Source organism: Armigeres subalbatus, chromosome 1 (genome assembly GCF_024139115.2).
Source record: "Armigeres subalbatus isolate Guangzhou_Male chromosome 1, GZ_Asu_2, whole genome shotgun sequence".
Classification (NCBI taxonomy): Eukaryota; Metazoa; Arthropoda; class Insecta; order Diptera; family Culicidae; genus Armigeres; species Armigeres subalbatus.
The window spans coordinates 155182090-155209101 of NC_085139.1; the positions used below are offsets into that span (position 1 = coordinate 155182090).

Sequence of the window (27012 nt, forward strand, 5' to 3'; positions counted from 1 at the left end):
ATAAATGAATTATACTTAGCGTGATAATAATTTTATTAAAAACTTTTATCTATTCACAATTGTGCTTCGTAAAAATGCTTTGTAAAAATTGTTTTTGGATAAAATATATTTTCATTAAGACAAATACTGCTTTTAATCGTATTTCTTGTTTAATTACACATTACAGGGTTTTTTACACCTATTAGTGGTACTTTAAAAATAATGTAACATGGTTGCAAATAAATGAAACTATTCCGTAAAAATTATACACATCTCTGTTAAATTAACTTAACGTAAACTGATTCATAACTAAAATAACTAATATTTGGATCGAAAACAGGAACTTCCTGGATGCCGCAGAGCACTGTCCATCTACTTCGATCATGTGATCAGCGCAGCGACATCGCTCTTTGATGCAGATGGTGTCCGGGTTGATGGCGCAATTTTCGTCAACTTCGCAAACACCGTTTAGATAGACTGAGGGATAACATTTCTAAAAATGAAAAAAAAAAATCTATCAGCTATTAATTTAATTTGAAAAATAGTCCAAGGACATGATTGTTCCTACTTCTATTAACGTCCAACCCTTTCCATACCAGAATAGAGGTTCACTTCGGAACAATGTAAACCACCATAAAAGTGATTGAAAAGAACAATATTGAATTGAATCAATAAACTTACGTAACCGATCTCGTGGTAACCGTTGGCGCAAGTACATCTGCCAACGCGATCGCCATTGAGCTGTGTTCCGATGTGGCACCGCGAGTACGGTACCCTGTGAAGGCATTGCAGATCTTCCTCGCACAGATCGTTCAGCATGCCGGCGACTGAAACGAGGGGAATCAAATGTACATCAGTGTGGGCGTCACGCATCATTACCCCAAAAGAATCGACCCATTATTGGCAGTGGGTGTCATCTGCCGCCCTGGTGGGATTGGGATTGACCCAGTTACTTACTTGGAAGACATTGGTTTCTAGCTTGATTCAAGATATGACTGACTCGGCAGCGACACTCGTCGCCATCGCAGCGCGAGTACTCGGTTATGCATTCTTCGTCTCGGAAGCACTTCTCACCCAGGTGTACATCCGGTAGGCACAGATTTCTTCCGGCGTTCGGGTGCTTACCTAGGGCGCACACACAAATGCCATCGCGGCAGTAGGTATCATCACCGATGCAATTGTTGGACAGTCGGCAGTACTGGCCAAGGTAGCTGGTCTTGTAACACCTGCGCTCCCGCTCGACGTAATGAGTTTCCTCGCGACATTGGCACGAATTTGCGCGACATTCCGAGTCGGTGCTCAGCAGATATTGACATTGATCGTCGTATTGGCAGAAATCGCCTATGGCAGTGGCAACTGTGGAGGGAATTTGATATCAGGGTATTTTAATGATTTTTTTCTTTAATCGAAAATGAGTCTTATTCTTACATCGGATGCACTCTCGGGTGTTATTCTGAGTTAGCATAAAGTGGCCGTGAAGACAGGAACAGACACCGAATCCAGTCGGCGGACTGTAATGTTCGCAGTATGCGTTCAGAGGGCAGTCGGAGTTTGTTCGACAAACACTTGCAGTACCTGATTGGTTTGAAATATTTTATTTGTCAGTATGGGTGATGACAAGCTACACAATAATAACATGTCCGTAGACTGAATTTAGTAAGTAATCAGAGTTCCTACTCATCAAAAGATATAACATTTATTTAGTGGATGGCAGAAATGGTTCCAATCAATCATTAAAAAAACCCAGATTAATCCACCTAGCGTTGGTGGTGCCTTTCTCGCATTTAGTTAAGACACCAACCTTATATGGGGTTTCTATGGTCCGATGTACCATTTTCTTTATAACTTTTAAACGCAATGACCGATCGTTATAAAATTCAATAGTGATCAACAAGGCTCCCCTGTCGAATAAAACTTGTTGCGAGAAAATCGGTTAAGGATTACTATACGAAAAGTTGTCTAATGTTTTTTATAGCTTTTGTGCACACACATACACACACATACACACACACATACACACATACATACACACGGACAGACAGACATGTGCTTAGCTCGTCGAGCTGAGTCGATTGGTATATAATACGATGGGTCTCAGAGGCTTCTATAAAAAGTTCGTTTTCGGAGTGAAATGATAGCCTTTTGGTACAACTTAGTTGTACGAGAAAGGCAAAAACACTAAAAGAATTCTGTAGAATTTCCCGAGAAAATTTGAAAGCATTTCCTGATAAAATTCCCCGAGGAAAATCTGAAGAGTTCCACAAACAAATATCATTTCGAGGATTTTTTAAATTTTTGTATTGGTAGGAAAGTTATGAGTTCTTATGATTTTTTTTACTTGGAAAACATCTCCGATGTTCATTGTTCATGCAAAATTAGCAAAATTAAAGAAATTTTATATGTACTGTATTGGATAAGCAACTAATCCTCTATGGTCGTTGATCTGCGATATTATCGAACAAATGTCTGTGGAAAATGCGAAAAAACTTAAACACTTTATTTATTAAAGTTTATCTAAATAAAAATATAAACAAAAGTTTATCGAGGAGTTAAGGTCAAGTGATTGAGATATGAGATAACCATTCCAACGATTATTGTCGAGGTGTATTTTGGGTCGTTAGTTTGCTGAAATATTGCTTTCAAAGCCAACAACCATTCAGTTTAAGGCATTATAACATCTTCAAGTATGTTGCTGTGCGTAAATCGAGCCCTAATATCCACAATTTGACGAATCGAACCAAGGCTGTTAGTGAAGAAATATCATCCGACCATGCCTCCTACGGACTATTATTTGACAGTATCGTAGATCCAAACGTTTTCCAACCGGTCTTTGCACATGAGGTGTTCCGTCGCTTCCAATGACGTTAAACATCGATTCATCACTAAACTGAAACCTTCAACGATATCATGGAGCTTCTTTGCTGAGCATCGGACGAACAACCCCACTGCAACAGTTTGTCTTCTAGTTGTTCAATTCGAAACAATCTTTTCCGGATACATACAATTTGGCAAAAATCGCGATTATGTCGATTTTTGCACACGATGTTTGTCATAAATCTGTTTATGTGGAAGTTCTTTTGAAAATCTGAATATAACTCTCTTTCGAATTTCAAGTGCAAGAATGGATGGAAAGGGAGGGGTGTTGTTTTGTTATCCATCAACTTAGTGTAACTTCTGAATCCCTTGGCCGATTTTTACCAAACATGCAACACATATGGAACACAATTATAGTGATGGTGGAAAACTGATTGATTTGATGATTGATTTTGGAAAATTGATATAACGCTATTTGGTATAAAGTAATGATAATTGTGCTCCCTCCATCGAAATCACAATTTGTCCAATAAGAAGCAATGATTAATGTGTTTCCTTCTGGATGGTAGATGTAATTTCTTCTTCAGATGTAGATATTTGCTCGGAATAAGGCAACAATGGATGTAGGCATAGGATTTAGAATAGATTTAGAAATAGGCATTTGCCTGATATAACCCGATGATGGTGGGATTGATCCCTTTTACAAAAGTATGCGTTTGTCCGGAAAAGGCAATGGTGCGTTTGATTTCTTTAAAAACTAGGCGTTAGCTTGGAATAAGGCATCGGTGCATGTGATTCCATCTTTAGAAATAAACGTTTTCTCAGAATAATGCGATGGTGAGCTTGATCCATTCTTAGAAAACCAGCCAATGCTTTCAAATGTGAAGTCTGTCTTCTTTAATTAAATGATGTAATATCAATAACAAAACACATTTACCCTGTTGACCCCATAAGTTTTTATCATTTGCCGATTGTAACTGCTAGTCAAACTGGAAATTCCGAGCAAAACCGGGTACATATAACTAGTTCAAAATAAAACTTCAATTTTGTATCTTTTAATGTCTGGAGATGGTGGAAATACAATACTGTTGGAAAATGACAAACATTTCTGAGAATTGTAATTTGACAAATGACTGCTCAAGTATGTATGCTGCATGATACTAAACATGTAATCGCGCGTCTGGAGAATATGATTGTTACTAGTTTTTAGAAATCTAATGTTTATTACTTTATGTTGATATCAGTTGCATATTTGTTGTATGCATTTTACTGCACATAAACAAATCTACTCCTCCTCTTATTTTTGGTCGCTACGAAAAATAAGCGCCAGATAGTCTCCTAAGCAAAGCATACCTCCAGAAAAAAGCTACTTTGATATTTTTGAAAATTTGGCGCATCGAGCATGAAACAAAACATAAAACATAAAACATAAAACATAAAACATAAAACATAAAACATAAAACATAAAACATAAAACATAAAACATAAAACATAAAACATAAAACATAAAACATAAAACATAAAACATAAAACATAAAACATAAAACATAAAACATAAAACATAAAACATAAAACATAAAACATAAAACATAAAACATAAAACATAAAACATAAAACATAAAACATAAAAGATAAAACATAAAACATAAAACATAAAACATAAAACATAAAACATAACACATAAAACATAAAACATAAAACATAAAACATAAAACATTTAAAAAAACATGAGAATTGTGTCCTAAACTAAACTAGGATAGAATGTGATAATTGAATTGGGGCTGCCTTGTTGTTTCCTCAGTCGGTTGCTTCGACGAGGAGGTGGCCAGTGCTTCTGAATATTTAACCATACCCAAGCCAAGCCATATAGGGGAACGGTTCGGCACTTCATCTCATAGCTCCTATTTTCATCCCATAAAAAACAAAGCAATGAAAAGGATTTTGGAATTTTTGTGATTTTTTCACCAGTGAGCACGCGTGTTAGCAAAAAGAAGCGACGAGATTGGTGCTGTATTTTTGTTTTGCGATGAGATGAATATATGCTCAGTGAGATGGAAAACGGAACAGTTCCCCTATGTAAAAATTTATGTTTTCTCATTCATTTGTCCCATTATTCGAAGGACGTAATAAAAGATGTTACGTAATATCAGAAAAAAGTTTTTACATGAAATTAGATGAGTCTGAAAATGTAAGCGGGCTTGGTAGTCATATGGCTACTGCTTCTGCCTCATACGCAGGAGATCGTGGGTTCAATCCCAGGTCCGTTCCATTATCCTACTTTGTATCTTTCTCTATATTTCTCATGTTCTAGCAATCGCTAGAACTGGAAATGGACTTCCATACCGTTTCCATTACTATTCCTATACCTTCAACTTGAGTATTCTAACAGTAATCTGCTAGAATGGGAAATGAACTATAGATAGGTAGAGCTCGTTTCCTACATCCAATTAGAAATTCCATCAGTTGCTTTCTCCTATCTATCACATTGGCAGCTCGTTAACCAAGACGGACCTCTGCCTCTCGAACCTAACCCAAAAATTCCAACAAATTCCGCATGAACTCGTGGCAAGTGCAGAGGTATATTCGGCTTACAGTGGGCGAGTGATTGCATCATCATTTCCTCCCCCTTCCCTACATTGACTTGCATTCTAACGTGGCAGGCGCCAGTATGACCTAACAAATGAGATCACCAGTACTTGTACATTGAAGATGTGTGCTAGTCCCAAGTATCATCTGTTTATTCCCTGTGCAAGAACAGCTGATCTGGTCATAATGGAGTAGCAACTACGAGCAGTCAATTAAGCTCAAGCTCAGCTCAAGCAAGAAATTAGATGAATCTGAAAATGATGAGTGAAATGGGTAAAAAGTTGGTTAATAATGCTTTAGATAGTGTGTTTTTAATTAGCATAACCCTTGAGAATCATGTATACATCATTTGCAGTCTAGCATAAATTTCATTTTACCCAAGAAATCGAAAAACAAACTTATGAATTTTGTCCAAGGTAACAGCAAGCTTTTGAAAATTTTATACCTACGATCGAAGTAATCATTTTCACCCAATCAGCAACCGGTATGATTTCGACAGAGAATCGGTACGATTTTCAATGACTGATTGGCACATCCTATCCTAGGTCCTAAAGCCCCAGACGTCTGGCCCATATATTAACTTTCAAAGGTTGAGTCAAAAGCCCTGCGGTGTTTTGTTAGTGGTTTCGAACCATACCATTCCGTACGTCAAACAAGACCAAAAATGTCGAGGGAGCATTTTACTTCCATCTATTTTTAAATTTCAAACAATTTTCCTTTCGACTTTTGAGTCGGAAGAAAAACTGATGTGTTCAGGATGATTCCCTGAAAGAAAATGGAATACTGATTTTTCATTTTAGAATTTCTTTAGAAATTTTCAAATGTAGTTTCCTGGAATTCTATAAGAAAATCTCTTGAAAATTCCTCCAGGCATTTTCGGTGGAGTTCCTATAAAAAATCTTGGACTCCTTATAAATTGCTTTGTGAACTGTACAGAAATTACCACGAGAACTTTCTTATTTGATTCGACTGAGATGGTGAAGTTTGAGGTTATGACTCTGGATTTTGTATAGACCCTAGCTTCTAGGCACGTCCCACAGTTTTTCGCGATTCAGATATTTGAAGGCTTTTCTGCCGTCAATCAGTACCAAATGGAGGCGCTCTTGAATTCCATTCACTTGCTCAAGGATACAAAGCATGGCAGTATGGTTCTCATTTGATGATCCGAGCGGAATCCTGACTGCTGCCGTCGGAGAATTGTCAACCTTTCCCTATATCCGAATTAGGAAAAGTCATCAAAACTTGAAGAAGTTGTTCGAAGTGGTCGAGCAACGTTTCAGCTGATCAGTTGGATCGGTGAGTGACTTACAATAGTTACAATAGTTATACTGTCATTTCAAGCACAAAGTTCACATATATGCATGAGTTTGCGCCTATAGGAGCAGATCAGCCTTATAGACAGTTTATGTGATCTAAGAACTAAGAATAGATCTAAGGATCTACCAGCGTAGGGGTCTCCAATCCGAAGATGGCGAGTTCGATTCTTGGTCCGGTCTAGGGTGTTTTCCGGTTGGAAACATTCTCGACTCCCTGGGCATACCACACAAGATACATACTCACGCAATGGCGGGCATAGAAAAGCTTTCAATAACTGAGGAAGTGTTAATAGAATACTGAGTTGAAAAGCAGGCCAAGTTCAAGTTGGAATGTAGAGCCATTGAAGAAGAAGCAGAAGATCAACCAGCGTATCGATGGACTTTTCGTGTGTGACTTCTAGCGGAATAGCTTCACTCCGGTTCATAGAAGCACGCTGGCTGTTTTATCATCTCTTTCAAGGTTCGTAGGTCATCCAAGAACTCATCGGAGAATAGCGTAGAGCGTAGTAATTAATTTCCACTCTGGGTGGTTTAAACCCGGAATAAAGGCATTCAGAAATTGACAACTCAAGGTTTTTTTTTCGAAAATTAGAACGCTGAACCATTTTCATCCATTGAAAAACTACCAAAAAGGTTTTAAAACGTCGGATCCAATTAATACATATAGCGTTTTATCTGGTCATTAAACTGCATACCCGATAAATCGTAAAGCATAAAGCATAATCATTCACTGACTTATCATAAAACGTTAAATATTACACCCATTAACTATTCAAATATAATCGACTCGATGACCTTATTAAATGCCTAAACAAGAATACAATTGTTGCTGCGAAGCGATCAGAAATTTGTAAGCAACGTTATAAAGAAAACAAAAATGCTCATTATTGGTATTAGTTTTATTCTTTTACGCGTTAACTTGAATTTACTGTTATTCAGTATTTCCTTAATAACATTTCTCACAAACATAAAAACGTTTCGCAACAAAGGCGATTAGTTCCGTTGCTAAATTGACTATGTTGCCAAAGTATTCATATAGGGTAACGGTACCAATAGTTGAGGTATTAGTAGATCCTCAAAAGAAAATATATTTTTAAAATTGATAATTATGGGGAATTTACTGCTTTATTATTATAGTCAATAGATAGACTAATAAATTTGCTAACAAAAATGAGATAGATGTCATTTAACATCAACAATTACCAAATATTGCTTGCACCACTATGGGTACACTGTTCCTTTAGTGGCGGTAAAAATTAATTTTGGATCCTATAGTGGTGCTATCCATTGGTTTCTTATGAGACTCGCCACTATTGGTACAGTTGCACCACTACACTATGGGGCGGCTCCATACAAGTAGGTGGCCGAAAATATTTTCATTTCATTTCTGCAATATTTCACACTTATATCGTAGATTATTGTCTAAAAGATGTGAAATACTTGTTTTGCAGGTCGTTATTACTTCTAAGGTCTCCAAACTCCCTAGAATACAGACCTTTGATTTCTATGGAATATATCCCTTTTATCTACGAATGTCTCATGTACACAGCAGTCTATGGATGTGTATTTTATTGCAGCGCAGACCTGTAGAGTTCAAACTAGAAAATTGTATACTGTTTTTATGTGAATTGAGTTGTACAGATGTTCTAAGTTGCACAAGGACTCCGTCAAATACAGGCCATTGCATCTACATACGTAACAGGTTGTCTTTGTAGGATTTTTCAGATTGGTTCAGGCTCTTAACCCGTAAAACAAGTAAAGGGAATACAATATAAAGCTCTATTAAAGCTAAACGAACTCCATGCAATAAAAGCTTCAAGAGATATAAGTATACTGCAACAACATTTATTTATTCATTATGTACATGAACATCCTCAACAAAATCATCATTTATTTCTTCAGGATCGATTAAAATATCTGCTATGGTATATTTTTCTGTACTCGAACCTGTTGTATTGCAAGAAGTTTCAGTCACTAAAAAACTTTGAACATCTTCTGGATATTCCAGATTAGATTTATTTTGAAGTCGCTTACCTAAGTGGAGGGAGCTTATCAAAGGATCCGACGAGTCCATAGCACGAATGAAAACGTCATGTAAATTTTCTTCTCTTGAGGCTTTCCTGGCATGATGAGTCCGACTTTTTTTTAAGTGCTTGTGTTGACACTCAGCTGCTTCTTCAGCCAACATTCCAAGTGGTGCTGGTGAATGAATAATTATATCCATTCCTCATTATATGAGTCAAAGTAAGTTTTGGACCGGGATGCGGCCTGCCATTTTTTTTTCAAATTTCAAATGCAGATTTTTCAATTTTGTATGGAGTTGACTCTTTTTTTGTTTATCCACAGCGAAGCTTTGGCAGATATATTCCAAAGCTTTTTCAACGCGATCTACCTGACGTCCCTCGTGAGCTTTAAATACTTCAATGAGTTGCCTATAATTCATGATTCACCAAATAATAAGTACAAACACTTCACACGATTTACCTTCGCAATCACAGCTCACTATGCACTCAGATAGACATTCATAAATGTTCTGTTTATTTATTTCACCTAGGTACATACCAATAATTATCGAAAGATGTCCTTAGGTACAGACATTTTTGCTTCTTGTATTCACATATTGGATTTTAATTAATATCAAAATTTTACTTTTTATGAAATAATTTCAAATGAAGCCTAGAGTATTTTCGTAACCCTCAAGAGTATATTGTTATTATGAAAATAATTACATTTAATGTTTCAAAATTAATGACTTTTTTTCGAAAAAGTGATCGGAATCCCAGATTTGCAGCCATAAGCAGCTGGAATTTGTTTTAATGCCTTCTGGGAGGTCCAAAGAAAGTCGTAGTGGTAGTCGCTAAGCGAAACTTTGAGAAACTTTTTTTGTATGGAACTTTTTGTATGAAATTTTTTTTTTCTTCGGGTCATTTTCGGATGTTTCACTACCTAACCCGTTCTTCGCAAGTCCATGAAACAAGCTTTCAGAAACTTTTTAAAGAGTTGGAAAAGAGCTACTGTAGCCGAAGATATTGACAGTTGAATAATGCATTGATTTTTCAAGAACTAAAAACTGTCTGGCTCTAATGCCTATATCTTGATAACCATATGGCTTAGAGTGCTGATATGCTGGGGTTTAATGCTCCAAAGCATTAGCATTTAGTAGGTCAACTTGAATTACGAATCAGAGAAAGTCGAATTTTTTAATTTCCGCCACCTGATTCCCCATAGTGCACTATAGGTGCAAGGGAGTCAATTTTGTTAAGGAAAATCATTGTTTTCAATAGTTTTTCAAGCGAAATCTTAAAGTAGGTTGCATTTAACAGGATATTTAAAGCACGACGCATCAACTGAAACCATCGCAAAGCCTATAAATATGATAAATCTCATTTAAACTCCACTACTTCCACTATTGGTGCTACCTCCACTAAGGGTACGGTTACCCTATTTTAAGAGCCTAATATTTTTTTAAATTTAACATATATATTGAATGAGCCAGTTTCAAAATTTTTTGATTGTAGCTTGTAAATTACATTTTTAGTGTCTTGTTGAAGTTCATACCGTAAAGTGTCTCCCAAACAAATATGTATGGCTATACTTTTTTGGGAAAGATTCGAAAATATCTGGTATTATGTATTAAAATCTATTTGTTTGACTACTTTCCGGTGGTTAGAGTGGTGAATTGCGCATAGCTGCGTCAAAGCGGGAAATTGGTTGGTGCAATGTTAGAATGAGGACGCTGTCTTTATTCCAGATCCTAGGGCCTGGGCTCTCGGAAGCCCTTGGATAACATAAAGTATGTCGGACAACCATTTTAACCTCAAAATAAATTCAACGTTTCAAAATCACACTGTGGTGAAGTTTTGAACGCAATCTCAGGTTTTGTCCGGGATGTGTATGAGGGCCCGCCACTGTGCACCGTGCCGCGTCAACGCAGCCTGCTACTTAGGGTCACATGAAATTATGAACGAAAGTGTATTATAATTTCATCAACGTCTCAAAACTTATGAACGATTAAAATCAATCGTAAGTTGAAACCAACCCAGTTCAACGCCTGAAAAATCCTGCCTTGTGTTATCCATTGTTAGGAACAGTAAATTGACAATCTTCGCATAGAGTCAGACCTGCCCAACCTTTTCAAACCACGGGCCAATTTTCAGAATTAACACCTGCTGTCGGGCCTGATAATATTCGGTACATATTTTCAAAATAACAGGATTATTTTCCAGAATGGCCGAAAATTCTTTAGCGAAAAACTGAACACGATTTTGTTGAGTTTGAACTTTTTTTTTGCTAATTTTCACTTTTGTTTCGAAAATTTTGTTAGAAACCTGGAATTCTAGGCATTTTTAATACAGCCGTAAATGATTTTGTTGATCAAAATATTCTGAATAGAGAGAGCATTAGTTTTTTTTCTTCAAATTCCAAGGTCAAATACAATTACGCCTATTTGAAAAAAAGTTCCTAGAATTGATGGCAACTTTGTAACAATCTGTTACCGAATTTCGCAAGCAGTATTCCTAGTTTTCGTCAGATAATGAATATTGATGTTTCTTCTGAAACATTTCTGCTTCATTATTCACATCAGTAAACGTTGTTGACATCGGCGTAAATAAGGGGGGGGGGGCTTGGCCATCCCTAGAAAATATTCAGGCCCCCTAGGATTTGAAAAGTTAGCTAGCTGTGATATCAATTTTCAACATATAGCATAATGAATCACTGAAAAAGTCAAAAAGACAAAAGAGTTATCTATCCCTCCTAGAATCGGGGCTAGTTTCGCCAATTGGTGTTGAGAAAATGATAATTCCATTACTGTGTTCAGGAAAATCAGCGGATAGGTTTGAAAGTTTCTATTCAAGTGTTCGATTTTACCAGCATATTTAACAGATTTGGATGAACTGTTTTCAACATACCGCAAATCTCCGTATTCTGCTTCCATTTCCGACAACTTTAATACTTTCGAGACGGTGGAAAATAAATAAATAAAAATCACTTGGAATTGGATGGTTGGTTGGGTTCCCCATCAGAAGCATAAGTACTAGAATGCTAGTGGCGCTGTAGTCATTTAATAATTTTGCCATATTAGGCTTCAACAAGCTTCAATTGGCCATAACTGACGCATCATGTTGTACTGCCGTAATCTGGAAAAGTGACGTTGGGCAGCCCTGGCCCTGGATACTCCGTGAACTATAAATTGTGCCCCATCTTATTTTAAACGCTCTTTGGAGTCAAATGATTTTTGGGCAAATGAGTGGAAAGATAAGATAGAATAAAATAAAAACTCCCCCTAAAAAATAGAAATTTCCCATAAAAAAATGGAAATTGCCAATAAAGAAATCAGTGTATGAGCAATGAATAAATACAAAATTTCCACAAATAATGCAAAATCCACAAAGAAGTTTAAAAATTTCGACAAAACAAAAATAATCAGAACTTTAAAAGCAAAAACTGCAATTACAAAAGCAGATTTTTCCATAACGAAATCAAAATTTTTCATGGAAAAAATACAAAATTTCCATAATAAATCAATATTAGCAATAAACAATTATAAAATTTCCACAAAATATTTTTTTTCCACAAAAAACTAAAAATTTTCCACGAACAAATCAATAAACAGCATTTTTTCACAAAGAAATATAAAAAGCAATAATACTGAGCATTTTTCCATAGATGACTTCTCTTTTAAAAGCGTTTAGAGTTCATGGAAAATTTTATCAATTATTGCTTTTTTGATATTTTATGGAAATTTTATTATTTTTTATTGCTTTTCAATAATTATTTTGTGGAAAACTTAAAAAAAAAAATTGTGGAAAATTTTGCAATTGTCTATTCTTGTTATTACTTTATGTATGGAAATATTGTATTTTTTTTGTTTGTTTAAATTTGTACCGAAAGACTATAGGATTACTCCGAAAAACAATTTTTGATAGAAGGCCCGGAGACCCCTAGTTCTACCCGTAACGCTGGGTAGATACCTCTTCGTGGTGTGTTACGGGGTAAGTTCTACCATGGTCAAATTGCCAGCTACAGGCACATCCTGACCCAACGAATACCTTCCCAATATCCAACTCCGTGGTACTTATTCCTTCTCTCCCTAGTGACGGTACAGATAAGCGTGGCCAGGAATAGTTATTCTAATGCTTTTGTCACTTTTCTCATAGATTGAAATTAAGGACTACACCCACCTTGATTTCTGATAACAATCTGGACAGAGATTTCAAAGGAAACATGAGTATCACTAGTTTCCAGTCCACGAAATAATTTATAGTAGTTTATTTATTTTTCATATTTCATTATACTTATTTTTCATATTTCACTCTATTTATTTTCCATATTTTTACATTTTATTTTTTTAAGTTTCCATATTTTTATAATTTGCATATTTTTGTAGTTACGTATTTTATACCTTCCAAATCTTACACTTTTATGTATATTATTTTTCTGTATTAAAAGTTTTATTTTATTATGTTTTTATATTATCATATTTTCATATTTCTTTAAATTCAACATTTTTATTTATCATCAGACTAAGGCCGGAGTGGCCTGTGCCGCACATAAAAGACTTCTCCATTCAGCTCGGACCATGGCTGCACTTCGCCAACCACGCAGTCTGCGGAGGGTCCGCAAGTCGTCCTCCACCTGATCGATCCACCTTGCCCGCTGTGCACCTCGCCTTCTTGTTCCCGTTGGATCGTTGTCGAGAACCATTTTTACCGGATTACTGTCCGACATTCTGGCTACGTGCCCGGCCCACCGCAGTCTTCCGATTTTCGCGTTGTGAACGATGGATGGTTCTCCCAACAGCTGATGCAACTCGTGGTTCATTCGCCTCCTCCATGTGTCGTCCGCCAACTGCACCCTACCATAGCACTTTCCTTTTTAAAACTCCCAGTGTTCATTGATCCTTCATGAGCATCGTCCAAGTCTCGTGTCCGTAGAGAACTACCGGTCTAATAAGCGTTTTGTAGATAGCCAGTTTGGTACGGCGGCGAACTCTATTCGATCGGAGCGTCTTGCGGAGTGCAAAGTACGTAAATTCAACATTACACCTTCTTATTTGATATTTTATGTTTTAATATTTTTAAACTTTTATATTTTGTATTTTTGTATTGTCATATTTTTATAATTTTATCATATTATATTATTTTTATGTTTTCCATATTCTTATTGTTGCAGCGCCTGGCAACACTGGGAAAGTGGGTAGTAAGGACGTCGCCGGTCCGGCCCTTTGAAGAACAAACCTTAAACGTCAGTCTAAGTTGTCATCGTGACGAATCACATTTCCTAAAATCGATTGTGAGTAGCAGATTTATTTAAAGTAATTTTAGTCCTAAATCCCATGATTACGTTGAAATACTACGAATTAAGGTAATATTGTGTTGAATTTTCAGTATGATTAGCTAGCAGAAGTGAATTTGAACTGTATAGTTAGAGTGGCACTGGGAACAATAAATATGTAACCTCAATCGTTTATCTTCAGGACCCCACTCTGAATTTAACTGTGTGCAGTAAATTGGCATTGTCTAGTTGCTCAGGATAATTGTAAGGTGAATATGTGTAGAAGACGAGAATAATGATAAAATAATTTACCTACTTGACTAGAGAATACTTACCGATTCAACACCTACCTGTAGATACTGTGTATTGCATAACTGACACGTCGCTGAAGATAGTTCAGGTAGATCGTTACGAGGAAAACTAAATGTAAGATGAATGATTGCTATAATGCCATTGAAACTAATATTTTTTTCAGCTTTGAGCTGCGTACACTGAAGAGGTGACCGCTGCAGAGAATTTTCAAATCGTATCCGAACAAATCTCAAAGATTTACCTCAGCGCCTGGAGTTGGTTACACAGGACTTAATTTTCCGAGAAACATGCCAGAATCAGATCGGCACGATTGTAAGGTTTGCCGCAGGTCAAACAACGTAGACGACATGGTGTTCTGCGCCGCTTGCGAGGAGTGGTTTCATTACCAATGCGTGGGAGTGACTTCGGCTGTGGCCAACGAAAGTTGGATGTGCGCGTTATGTTCTGCACTACCGTCATCAACAAGGATCGGCGAAGTGAATGCACACGATGTTCCAGCAGTCGTAACATCCAACAACGAAGTCGTTACATCAACCGTAGGCGTATCAAATCCAGCACAGGCTACAGCTTCCACATCTACAATGAAGTCATTCTCGATGGGCACTGGTTTACCACTGTCTACAGCAGAAGTACGTCCAGCCACGACATCGACGGTATTCCCGAGACTGTTGCCGACGGTAACTACAACCAATCAAGGTCAGTCAATCCTAACAGAGCAAGCGCGAGCAAGTCTCATGTGGGTTCAAGAGCAACGTGTAATGTTAGAACAACAGATAGAAGACGTGAATAGAAGGGAAATGGAAAAGAAGAAGGCTATGCTAGGGCACATAACAGACAAAGCCATCCATGAGATCGTTTATGGTTCATCGTCAAGTAGTTTTAACGAGCATTCCTCTGTGGTTGGGGTCGATAAGGGAGGAGACTGGTTAGGGAAGATGGTCGAGCAGATGAGTAGCATTTCTCTGACCCCTGCATTCTCGGGAGCAAACACAATATCGTCAGTCCTTCCTGTGCCTAACAGTATTTCCCCTCCGACGTCCGCGGGATTTGTAAATCATAATGTATCTGATCCGCCTTTGTCCTCAATGATTCATGGAGGATTGGCTACTTCGACAAATAGTTTTTCAAGTCCGATTCAACCACCACAGGCGATGTCGTCCCCTCTTACGTCAGTGAACACGCAGTTTCGAGGGGTTTTTCCACAACCATTTTCGACATCTTCATTCGGCATTCCAGTTCCTTCGATGGTGGGTAATGTGACTAACGTTGTTACCGCGTGTTCCACAATCCCAACAGCGTCGGTCCCGCAGGCATCATTCTACACCGGGTTGCCAATGATCCCGAATGCTCCAAGAATGGAATCAGCTCCGAACTTTTTCCAACTACATTCGCCAGCAAATCTCGCTTCGGTGGCGCAATTACCGTATGTTATGAGTCCGACGCAACATCAGCTGATGGCGAGACAGGTCATGCCAAGAGACCTTCCAATATTCCGTGGAGATCCAGAGGATTGGCCGCTATTTTACAGTGCTTATGTAAACTCATCAAATGCATGCGGTTACTCTGATGTAGAGAACTTGGCTCGGTTGCAGCGGTCATTGCAAGGGAAAGCGTTTGAAGCTGTAAAGAGCCGCTTACTTCTACCGGCATGCGTTCCCCAAGTCATATCTACTCTCTATATGCTATACGGAAGACCGGAGCTGATTATTCAAACGCTATTAGACAAAGTTCGCGACACACCAGCTCCAAAGGCAGATAGGTTGGAGACGCTTATCACTTTCGGGATGGTGGTGCAGAATTTGTGTGACCACATTGAAGCAACGGGACAATTGGCGCACCTATGCAATCCAGTTCTATTGCGGGAGCTGGTTGAGAAGATTCCGACTCAGCAGCGTCTAAATTGGGCGCTGTATAAACAACAGTTTGCGGCAGTTGATTTGCGAACATTTGCGGGGTATATGTCTATGTTGGTAGCAGCAGCCTCGGAAGTTACCATCAGTACAGACAATAAGCAGTCACGGTCCGGCCAAGGAGAGCGGAGTAAAGATAGAAACTTTCTCAACGCTCACGTTGTGTGTGAATCACACAAGGAGGGCAAGCAAGAAGAAGACACAAAAAAGAATCGAAGGAGATGGTGTGCTTGGCACGCAATGGGCTTAACCACAAAAAGAAGGATTGTGCATCATTTAAGAAGTGGGATTCCGACAGACGCTGGAAGACAGTTCAGGATCATCATCTCTGCCGTACGTGTCTAGGAAAGCATGGCCGGCGACCATGCAAGTCGCAAACGCATTGCGGCATACAAGGCTGTCAGCAACGACACCATCAGTTGCTGCATTCCGGTGTGCAAAAATATGTGCAACAACCCAAGGAGGCATACTTCAACAAAGCAGGGCGACAACTCGCGAGAAGGGTTGAACGCACATCATGCTACCAAGAAATCTACGCTGTTCAGGATTCTACCCGTAAATCTTTTTTGGAAAGGGAATTCAGTGAAGACTTTTGCGTTTTTGGACGATGGCTCGGACATGACTTTAGTCGATCAATCGGTTGCAGAGCGTTTAGGCATTGATGATGGCGAACCCCTCCCCCTTTGTCTAACTTGGACTAGCAACGTGACTCGGCAGGAACCAAAATCACAGCGGATCTGTCTGGAGATTTCTGGGGCAGGCAAAAACAAATTGTTCACCTTGAACGACGCGAGGACGGTTGCCAATCTCAATCTTCCGAAGCAATCCTTGGGGTACGAAGATTTGTCACGACGATATGCTTACCTTCGTGGTTTACCGATCAGCAGCTATGAAGCAGCCACACCCGGGATATTAATCGGATCAAATAATGCCAGCTTGATAGCAACACTGAATCTACGGGAAGGTCACCTAGGTGACCCTTTAGCCAGCAAAACTCGGCTTGGATGGTCTATCTATGGATACACCACTGACGGTAAACAAACAGCGAACTTCACTTTGCACGCTTGCGAATGCCAAGGTGACTGCCAAGCTGATCAAGCGCTTCACGAGCTCGTCCAAAAACATTTTACGATGGAAAACGTAGGAGTCTCGGCGGACAAGGGACCAGAGTCAGAGGAGGACAAGCGCGCCCGTCGAATATTGGAAGAGACAACGAGGCGTGTAGCAAATAGATTTGAGACGGGACTTCTGTGGCGACACGATCAAGTGAAACTTCCCAACAGTTTACCTATGGCAATGCGTCGTCTAGAATGTTTTGAACGAAGAATGAACAGGGATCCCGAATTACAGGCCAGCGTGCGTCAACAGATTAATGAATATCTTGAAAATAGCTATATACACGAAGCAACACTTCAAGAAATGCAATCAGTAGATCCTCACAGAGTGTGGCATCTACCCTTAGGAGCCGTGAGAAACCCGAAGAAGCCGGGTAAAATTAGGCTAGTCTGGGATGCAGCGGCGAGAGTGGGAGGTATATCGTTGAACGCTATGCTGCTCAAGGGACCCGATCTGTTGTCTCCTCTTGCTTTGGTATTGTGCAGATTCCGTGAGCGGCCAGTGGCGATTTGTGGAGACCTGAAGCAAATGTTCCACCAATTCAAAATTCGCAAAGAAGACGTACACAGTCAGCGTTTTCTGTATCGAGAACACCCGTCACAGCCGGTGAAGACATTTGTCATTGATGTTGGTAGTTTCGGAGCCACCTGCTCCCCGTGCCAAGCCCAATACATAAAGAATATGAACGCGAGAGAACACGAAGCGGAGTTTCCAGAGGCAGCGAAAGCAATTCTGGAGAAGCATTATGTGGACGATTACCTCGACAGTTTCGATACGGAAGCAGAAGCAGTCAAAGTAGCGTTGGAGGTTAAGAAGATACATTCTTGCGGGGGATTCGAGATCAGAAACTGGCATTCTAACTCCAATACAGTTCTACAGCGAGTCGGGGAGGTACAGAAAGTCCAGTCGAAGGTCATCAACATTGGTGCAGAGAGTGAAGCAGAACGAGTTCTGGGACTATTTTGGTTGCCGAGTGAAGACGCACTGGCTTTCGCTGCCGAGTTGCAACTGGATGGGATTACACCGACGAAGCGCAACATTCTTCGGTGTGTGATGAGTTTGTTCGACTCTCAAGGTGTTCTTTCGCACATCACAATCCAAGGAAGAATGATTGTTCAAGACACCTGGCGCAGTCGAATGGAATGGGATGATGAAATCTCGGACATTATCCGTACCCGCTGGTCCAGGTGGACGAAGTTGTTTAAGGAAGTCGGTCAGATGAGGCTTAACAGAGTCTATTTCCCAGGCGTTTCTGCCTCTGAGATCGGTTCAGTGGATTTACACATTTTTACTGACGCGAGCGAAGAAGCTTATGCTTGTACGGCCTATTTCCGAATTATGGTCAATGGTAAGGTGTATATCACACTCGTAATGGCGAAAGCAAAGGTTGCACCATTGAAAGCTCTATCTGTGCCTCGGTTGGAGCTGATGGGTGCAATTCTTGGTGCTAGACTTGCGAAAGCGGTGGTGGAGTACCACACCCTTCCAATTAATCGGCGAATATTCTGGACCGATTCAAGAACAACGCTGGCCTGGATTCAATCAAACCATCGGCGTTACCGCCAGTTCGTAGCATTTAGGGTTGGGAAGATTTTGAGTAAGACAGATGCTAATGCGTGGAGATATGTACCTACACAACACAACCCTGCTGACGAAGCAACCAAGTGGGGGAAAGGTCCCAGTACTGACGGTACGTCATGTTGGTTCCGGGGACCAGATTTCCTTTACCTCTGAGTCACAATGGCCAGAACAGAAAGAGACTGCTTCACTAGACACGGATGAAGAAATACGACCCTGTTTGGTACATCATGAATTACGAATCGAAAGTTTGTACCAGTTTGACAATTTTTCCAAGTGGGAACGTCTATTGCGAACGGCTGCCTATGTTTGTCGCTATATTGGTAACTGTTACCGGAAGAGTAAGAAGCAAACACCCACGAAGGGTCACCTGAAGCAGGAGGAATTAAGGAAGGCAGAGAACGATCTGTTTCGCACAGCACAAGCGTTGGCGTATCCAGAAGAAGTAGCAGTATTGAAATCACGAAAGAATGTGAAGAAATATGTAGAGAAAACTAGCCCTATCTACAAACTGTCACCGTTCTTGGACGAGAGCGGAGTGTTGCGAGTTGACAGTCGTATCGGTGCTATCCCATACGTCACGTACGACTTCAAGTATCCAATTATCTTGCCACGTCATTACCCCCTCACTAAGCTGATCGTTGATTGGTATCACCGGCGATATTTGCACGCCAACAATGCGACGGTACACAACGAGGTGCGTCAACGGTTCCATATTTCAAACCTGCGCACAGTAATCCGCCAAGTAATGAAAGAATGCCAAACATGCAGGGTCCGCAAGGCAAAGCCAGCAACCCCAAGAATGGCTCCCCTACCAATGTCGCGCATGGCTGCTATGACGCGGCCATTTTCGTACGTAGGCTTGGATTATTTCGGGCCTATTCAGGTTCGAGTCGGACGCAGCTGTGTTAAACGTTGGGTCGCTTTGTTTACGTGCCTCACTGTTAGGGCAATACATCTAGAGGTAGTGCATTCTTTGTCTACTGAGTCATGCAAGATGGCTGTTCGTCGATTCGTGGCACGTCGTGGTTCGCCCATTGAAGTTTATTCGGACAACGGAACGAATTTTCAGGGGGCCAGTCGAGAACTACAAGACGAAATTAAAGCAATCGGACTTGATCTAGCGGAGACCTTCACCAACTCGATTACCAAATGGGTTTTCAATCCACCGTCGGCACCACACTTCGGTGGCTCATGGGAGCGTCTCGTAAGGTCCGTTAAAGTAGCACTTGGATCACTGTGCAGCAGTCGTAACCCGGATGATGAAACCCTGTTGACAGTCATCGCGGAAGCCGAATCCATAGTGAACTCTAGGCCGTTAACAACCATCCCGATAGATCACATCGATCAAGAAGCGCTCACTCCAAACCACTTCATTCTTCTGAGCTCCAGTGGTGTCAACCAACCTCCCGTGAAGCTATCAGAGTCAATGCAAGTCACTCGAACGAACTGGAAAATGGCCAGACAACTGGTAGATCAATTCTGGCGGCGTTGGATAAGGGAATACCTCCCCATAATCGCTAACAGGACTAAGTGGTTCGAGGAGGCGGAGAACATGAAGGAGAACGATTTAGTACTAATTGTAAATGAAGGGCAACGCAACGGTTGGACAAGAGGACGGATATTGTCAGTGATTCCGGGAAGAGACGGTCGGGTTCGTCAAGCAATGGTACAAACTAAGGGCGGATTAATGCGACGACCGGTATCCAAGTTGGCAGTACTGCAAGTACAGGAAAATGGTAACGCAGAGCTACCTGCAGAGACGGAAATGCGTTACGGGTCGGAGAATGTTGCAGCGCCTGGCAACACTGGGAAAGTGGGTAGTAAGGACGTCGCCGGTCCGGCCCTTTGAAGAACAAACCTTAAACGTCAGTCTAAGTTGTCATCGTGACGAATCACATTTCCTAAAATCGATTGTGAGTAGCAGATTTATTTAAAGTAATTTTAGTCCTAAATCCCATGATTACGTTGAAATACTACGAATTAAGGTAATATTGTGTTGAATTTTCAGTATGATTAGCTAGCAGAAGTGAATTTGAACTGTATAGTTAGAGTGGCACTGGGAACAATAAATATGTAACCTCAATCGTTTATCTTCAGGACCCCACTCTGAATTTAACTGTGTGCAGTAAATTGGCATTGTCTAGTTGCTCAGGATAATTGTAAGGTAAATATGTGTAGAAGACGAGATAAATGATAAAATAATTTACCTACTTGTCTGGGGAATACTTACCGATTCAACACCTACCTGTAGATACTGTGTATTGCATAACTGACACGTCGCTGAAGATAGTTCGGGTAGATCGTTACGAGGAAAACTAAATGTAAGATGAATGATTTCTATAATGCCATTGAAACTAATAAAATAATTTTTTCAGCTTTGAGCTGCGTACACTGAAGAGGTGACCGCTGCAGAGAATTTTCAAATCGTATCCGAACACTTATGTTTTTCCTATTTTTATACTTTTATATGCTCACATTATGATGCTTTTATATTTTTATATTTTCATGTTTCAAATTTGTTATTCTTGTATATGATCATATTTTTATACTTTTGTATTTTTTAATTTCAAATTCCATATTTTAGTCTTTTGCATTTTCATATATTAAATTTTTTCCATATATTTTGTATTTTCATATATAATTTGCATATTTACATATTTCCATATTTTCAAATTTCCGTTTCATATGTTTTTATACTTTCATATTTCCATGTTATATATTTTTAATATTTTTATATTATCTTATTTTCAGATCTTCATATCGTCATATTTTCAAAATTTTATTCTTTATTATCACTTTTTATATTTAAAATTTTCAATATTTTAATATTCTCATGTTTTTATGTTTTTTTTGTATTCATATTTTTGTATCTTCATTTTTCAATTTCATGTTTTCATATTTTTATATTTACATATAACAATTTTTATTCTCCTATTACATTATATTTGTATGTTTCTTATTTTCATTTTATAAAATTAGCATGTTTTCATGCTTTTATATATTTATATATTTATTACTTTTATATATTTATTACTGAATTATGTACCTTCATATTTTCAAGATTTAACATTTTCCTAGTACACTACAAAACATCCCAGGAATAAAAGCTTCACATCCTGCCATGTAACATTTATTTCACTTCATATTTATATTCAACTACCAAAATAAGAACTTAAAAAGAACACGGTGCGTATGGTACGGTATGTCCACGCATCCTTCAACCCCTGTAGATTCGTGATATGTATCAGGTTGAAGTGACTACTTGAACACGATACATCTCGAAGAATCATCTCTGCGGCAAACACAACGCAGTGGGCCTGGCCGCTTTGAAGTTTATGTCATATCACTGGTATGCTGTGAGCCTCAATATTGACAAGAAAAATTATTGGGCGTCATCTAACTCAATATTTTCCAGGATGCTTTCTTTGTACTGGCTGCGTTTGTGTTCGATTAGATTAGATTAGAAGGCCCGGAGACCCCTAGTTCATATACAGACGAACTGACTGAGGAGATGCCTGCATGAGTGTATTAGACCTGTTCACCATTTTGAAAAGTATTCCAGATTTAAATTTCAATGAGTATCTTAAATGGAGTCTACTGACCAATTTTCAGGCAAACCCATGGATATTTAAAGGTGCGTCAAACGAGATGAATGCATCAATTTTACTCCACATAATAGAAGCATTAGTCGGTAATAGCTTCTTTAGGCTATTATATACCGCTTTGTCATTGATACTAGGATGTTTAGAGTGCTTATTCTATGACTTTTTAGTAGATTTAGTTGGAAAAATTGGCCTAGTGTGTATGTATGTGTGTGTGTGAATTAATCTGGGTTTTTTTCGTGGAACATTTTGATTTCTTTATAGAAAATTCTTCTTTTATAATTGCAATTTTTGCTTTTAAATGTGCTATTTTTGTTTTGTTGAAAGTTCTTAATTGTTTATGGAAATTTAACATTATTTGTGGAAATTTTATATTTGTACCCTGATTTCTTTTTTGGCAATTTCCTAATTTTTTTTTTGAAAAATTTTTAATCCTTCACAGAAATTTTATTTTGCTGCCAATGAGACATAAAGAATCAGATGGGATAAATTCTTTTAAATTCGCAAATCAGTTTGCTAGCGCTGGAGGGCTCAATGATTGAGAATTAAGAATTATTTGATCACACTGGTAGTATGATGAACAATAAGCAATCGGAGTGACATGCATTTTAGGTTGAAATTTCGGCAAACTAACACTTGCATTTTCTTGAAACATGAATGTTCACTATAAAGTAAAATACATAAGAAACAATATTTCAATAAACATTTTTAATAATTTAGTTTTAATTTTTTGAGAAGATTGATAAAAAAAAACTTGATAAGGGTTATATTATTAAAATCTCTTAATAAATTTTGTGCATAATTAGAAAATATTGGCAAAAAAGTGCCACGCGTAGGCTTCAGTTTCATTTGAAAATTTGCTCAAAACGACGAATATCAATGTTTCAACAATTATTTCAAACTAGTCGACCCGGCAGACGTTGTCCTGCATAGCTTAAATACCATACATAAAAATTAAATCACTACGGTATTTCAGCCATAGCTTGCATGAAATCATTAATAAATAGAATAGTTTTCATAATTTGGATGTAGTAAAACATGTCGTATTCATAATTTGAAACAAGCAATAAGATTCACTTGATAGGGTGCCAAATTTGTAATGATTTAGCTCAAACGCCTGTCAATTTTACCCACCCTGTCCGTTTTACCCCACCTACCCTAAATATTATTGAAATCAAACGTGTCAATATTACAAATAGAGAAATTATAAATATATCACCTCATATCAACAATATATCAACGCTGTCCACTTTATAATTGAATAAACAGTGCGTACGAATTTCTAGCATGTTACTCGCATCATCGACAAGAAAAGTGCAATCAGGATAATAAGGTAACGTAACAAATTTGCCATTTGAACGTAGAATAAACTACTGATGAAAAGTCAACATGACAAATATGATGTGGCTAGCTATGTGGCTGATGATAGGAGAATGAACGTGCCACAAACACAATTTGTCATGAAATGAAATACGCTACTTCCGATCATTCTTCGCACAAATTACGTAAAGCACACGCTGAAATATGCGGTGCTCGTAAATCAGCAGTGAACCGTACCCATTCTAAAAAAAATGCTAATTTGACTGCACTGTGCCATATCGAAGCAGTTCCATTTGCTCTACTATGGGAGAAGTTGACGGTCATTGTCACATTCTCACGCCTTGTTTGGATTTATACGCACCCCTTTGGATCGAACAATGCCGTTTGGCTGTCTATCAAACACCTAATTTGATTCCTGTGCTGTAAATTTCCGAGCTAAACAACGAACCTGGTTTTCGTTCGAAGTGAGACGATTTCCGCTAAGTATTGATTTTTTGAATGCTTCACTTTCAATTTCGTTTTTCATTGTTACTCGCTCTCTCTGGGAATCCTTTGCGTTTTTATATTGCTTACCCCACGTACCCAATAATGTTCCTAAAATGCCAAAGCAGTTACACGCAAACGAACAAAACGAAGTAGGCCAGCCACAAGATCAGTTATATTTAATCCACTTCAAATCATCCATACCGAGAGAACAGAATCACTACCGCAGACGGTGAAGCCCTCTGTAATGCGCCGCAAGTGCCTATGGGTTTCATTTAGCAACAGCGTCATCGTAAAAAATGACCACATCTTCTGACTAACGGTGAAGGCCGACGCGCCAAAAATCAGCACATTGCACTCGAACTATTCATCAATCATGTTTACAGTGCACTATTTTGCTTCTATGTGTATGGATCCCTGTGATTACTATGCCGTTCTTCTTGTAGCATCGTGATTCGCCCCAAATTGTAGAACGGTTCAGCAATTGTTCTCTATGTCGGCAATGCGGATGATCGTTTAATCGTGAATTTTAGATTGGTCATTAATGGAGCAACGAGCGAGCCGTGCATGGGACCGTGAGTCGTTTCCGTTGTCACGCTTGGACACTTACGTCTGACGAAAGTTTGTCCCAACGCAGTAGGCCGGACCGCGCTGGTGACCAAGAAGGCCACTGTTGTGAACCGCACTAGCAATAGACCGTTGTCATAGATGCGCATGTACGGTTTGCTACCACTCAACATATTTTATTCGATTGTGGGAAGATACGCGATGCGCGCCGCGGTGAATCAACAACATTACCGGTCGAAATCTAATAGCGTACTGAAAAGCGTTACTCCCCTTGTGCTCAAGTTGGGTGGTACATGCCGCCCATTGAGCGAGAGTGAGAATGCTCTTCAATCATGCAGGCAGAAGCGCGCGGACACCTTGTGGAGAGGCTATTGGACAGTGACTGCAATGCAATTGTACTGAAAATTGAATTATTTTACAAACGAAAACTCTTGTTTGTTTAATTCTCATAATATTAAAAACTCATCCTAATCAAATAATATTTCATGTTTAATCAATCAATTGTTTCAATTTATTCTATCTAAATCCAATCCAATCCAATCCAATCCAATCCAATCCAATCCAATCCAATCCAATCCAATCCAATCCAATCCAATCCAATCCAATCCAATCCAATCCAATCCAATCCAATCCAATCCAATCCAATCCAATCCAATCCAATCCAATCCAATCCAACCCATCCAACCAATCCAACCAATCCAATCCAATCCAATCCAATCCAACCAATCCAATCCAACCAATCCAACCAATCCAATCCAACCAATCCAATCCAATCCAACCAATCCAACCAACCAATCCAATCCAATCCAATCCAACCAACCAATCCAACCAATCCAACCAACCAATCCAACCAACCAATCCAACCAACCAATCCAACCAACCAATCCAATCCAATCCAACCAATCCAATCCAATCCAATCCAATCCAATCCAATCCAACCAATCCAATCCAACCAATCCAATCCAATCCAATCCAACCAATCCAATCCAACCAATCCAATCCAATCCAACCAACCAATCCAATCCAACCAACCAATCCAATCCAATCCAATCCAACCAACCAATCCAATCCAACCAATCCAACCAATCCAATCCAATCCAACCAACCAATCCAACCAATCCAATCCAATCCAACCAACCAATCCAACCAATCCAATCCAACCAACCAATCCAACCAATCCAATCCAATCCAATCCAATCCAACCAACCAATCCAACCAACCAACCAATCCAACCAACCAACCAATCCAACCAACCAATCCAACCAATCCAATCCAACCAACCAACCAATCCAACCAACCAACCAACCAATCCAACCAACCAATCCAATCCAACCAACCAACCAACCAATCCAACCAACCAATCCAATCCAACCAATCCAACCAATCCAACCAACCAACCAACCAACCAATCCAATCCAACCAATCCAATCCAACCAACCAACCAATCCAACCAACCAATCCAATCCAATCCAACCAACCAATCCAACCAACCAACCAACCAATCCAATCCAATCCAATCCAACCAACCAATCCAACCAATCCAATCCAATCCAATCCAATCCAATCCAATCCAATCCAATCCAATCCAATCCAATCCAATCCAATCCAATCCAATCCAATCCAATCCAATCCAATCCAATCCAATCCAATCCAATCCAATCCAATCCAATCCAATCCAATCCAATCCAATCCAATCCAATCCAATCCAATCCAATCCAATCTATAATACAATAAAACTCAATCCAACTCCATAAGTCCAATATCTAATCCAAAATTCAATCCTGGTTGCTGCCCAATCAATTCTCGAGTAATCATAACTGGAGTTTTGCAAAATAATATTGCTCCCGGGAATAACAAACTGTTCAAATCTTAATAAAAAGCAAATGATGAACCGTTCACATTTAAGTCCTATTATAGACCACCATAAAGATCTCCAAATGCGTTTAGGGTGAGTTTGTTTGTATTTTTTTTACTCCGGTTCATGATCCCATTCCGCCGTTTGAAATAGCGGATAAAGGGTCAGAATGCATTGATAGAGCAAGATGGTATAAATTACAGAAATACAAAATAACGTTAAATGGTACTTCGCCCTGCACGTTCTGTGTATGCGTAAAATTTCCATCATTTTGGCGATTTTCCTAACCGGTACGA

At 39.0% G+C, this 27012-nt stretch overlaps 1 protein-coding gene across 1 annotated transcript; it reads right to left on the minus strand.

The window, feature by feature from the left end:
* Positions 1–15: 15 nt before the first annotated feature.
* LOC134207696 (nidogen-like) lies at positions 16–25104 on the minus strand. Its single transcript, XM_062683505.1, has 5 exons — positions 24905–25104; positions 1408–1554; positions 937–1335; positions 661–806; positions 16–472 (listed from the first exon to the last, which is right to left on the minus strand). The coding sequence occupies exons 1-5, from the start codon at positions 25032–25034 to the stop codon at positions 263–265; spliced, it is 1032 nt and encodes a 343-aa protein (XP_062539489.1). The 5' UTR covers positions 25035–25104; the 3' UTR covers positions 16–262.
* Between the last annotated feature and the right edge of the window lie 1908 nt (positions 25105–27012).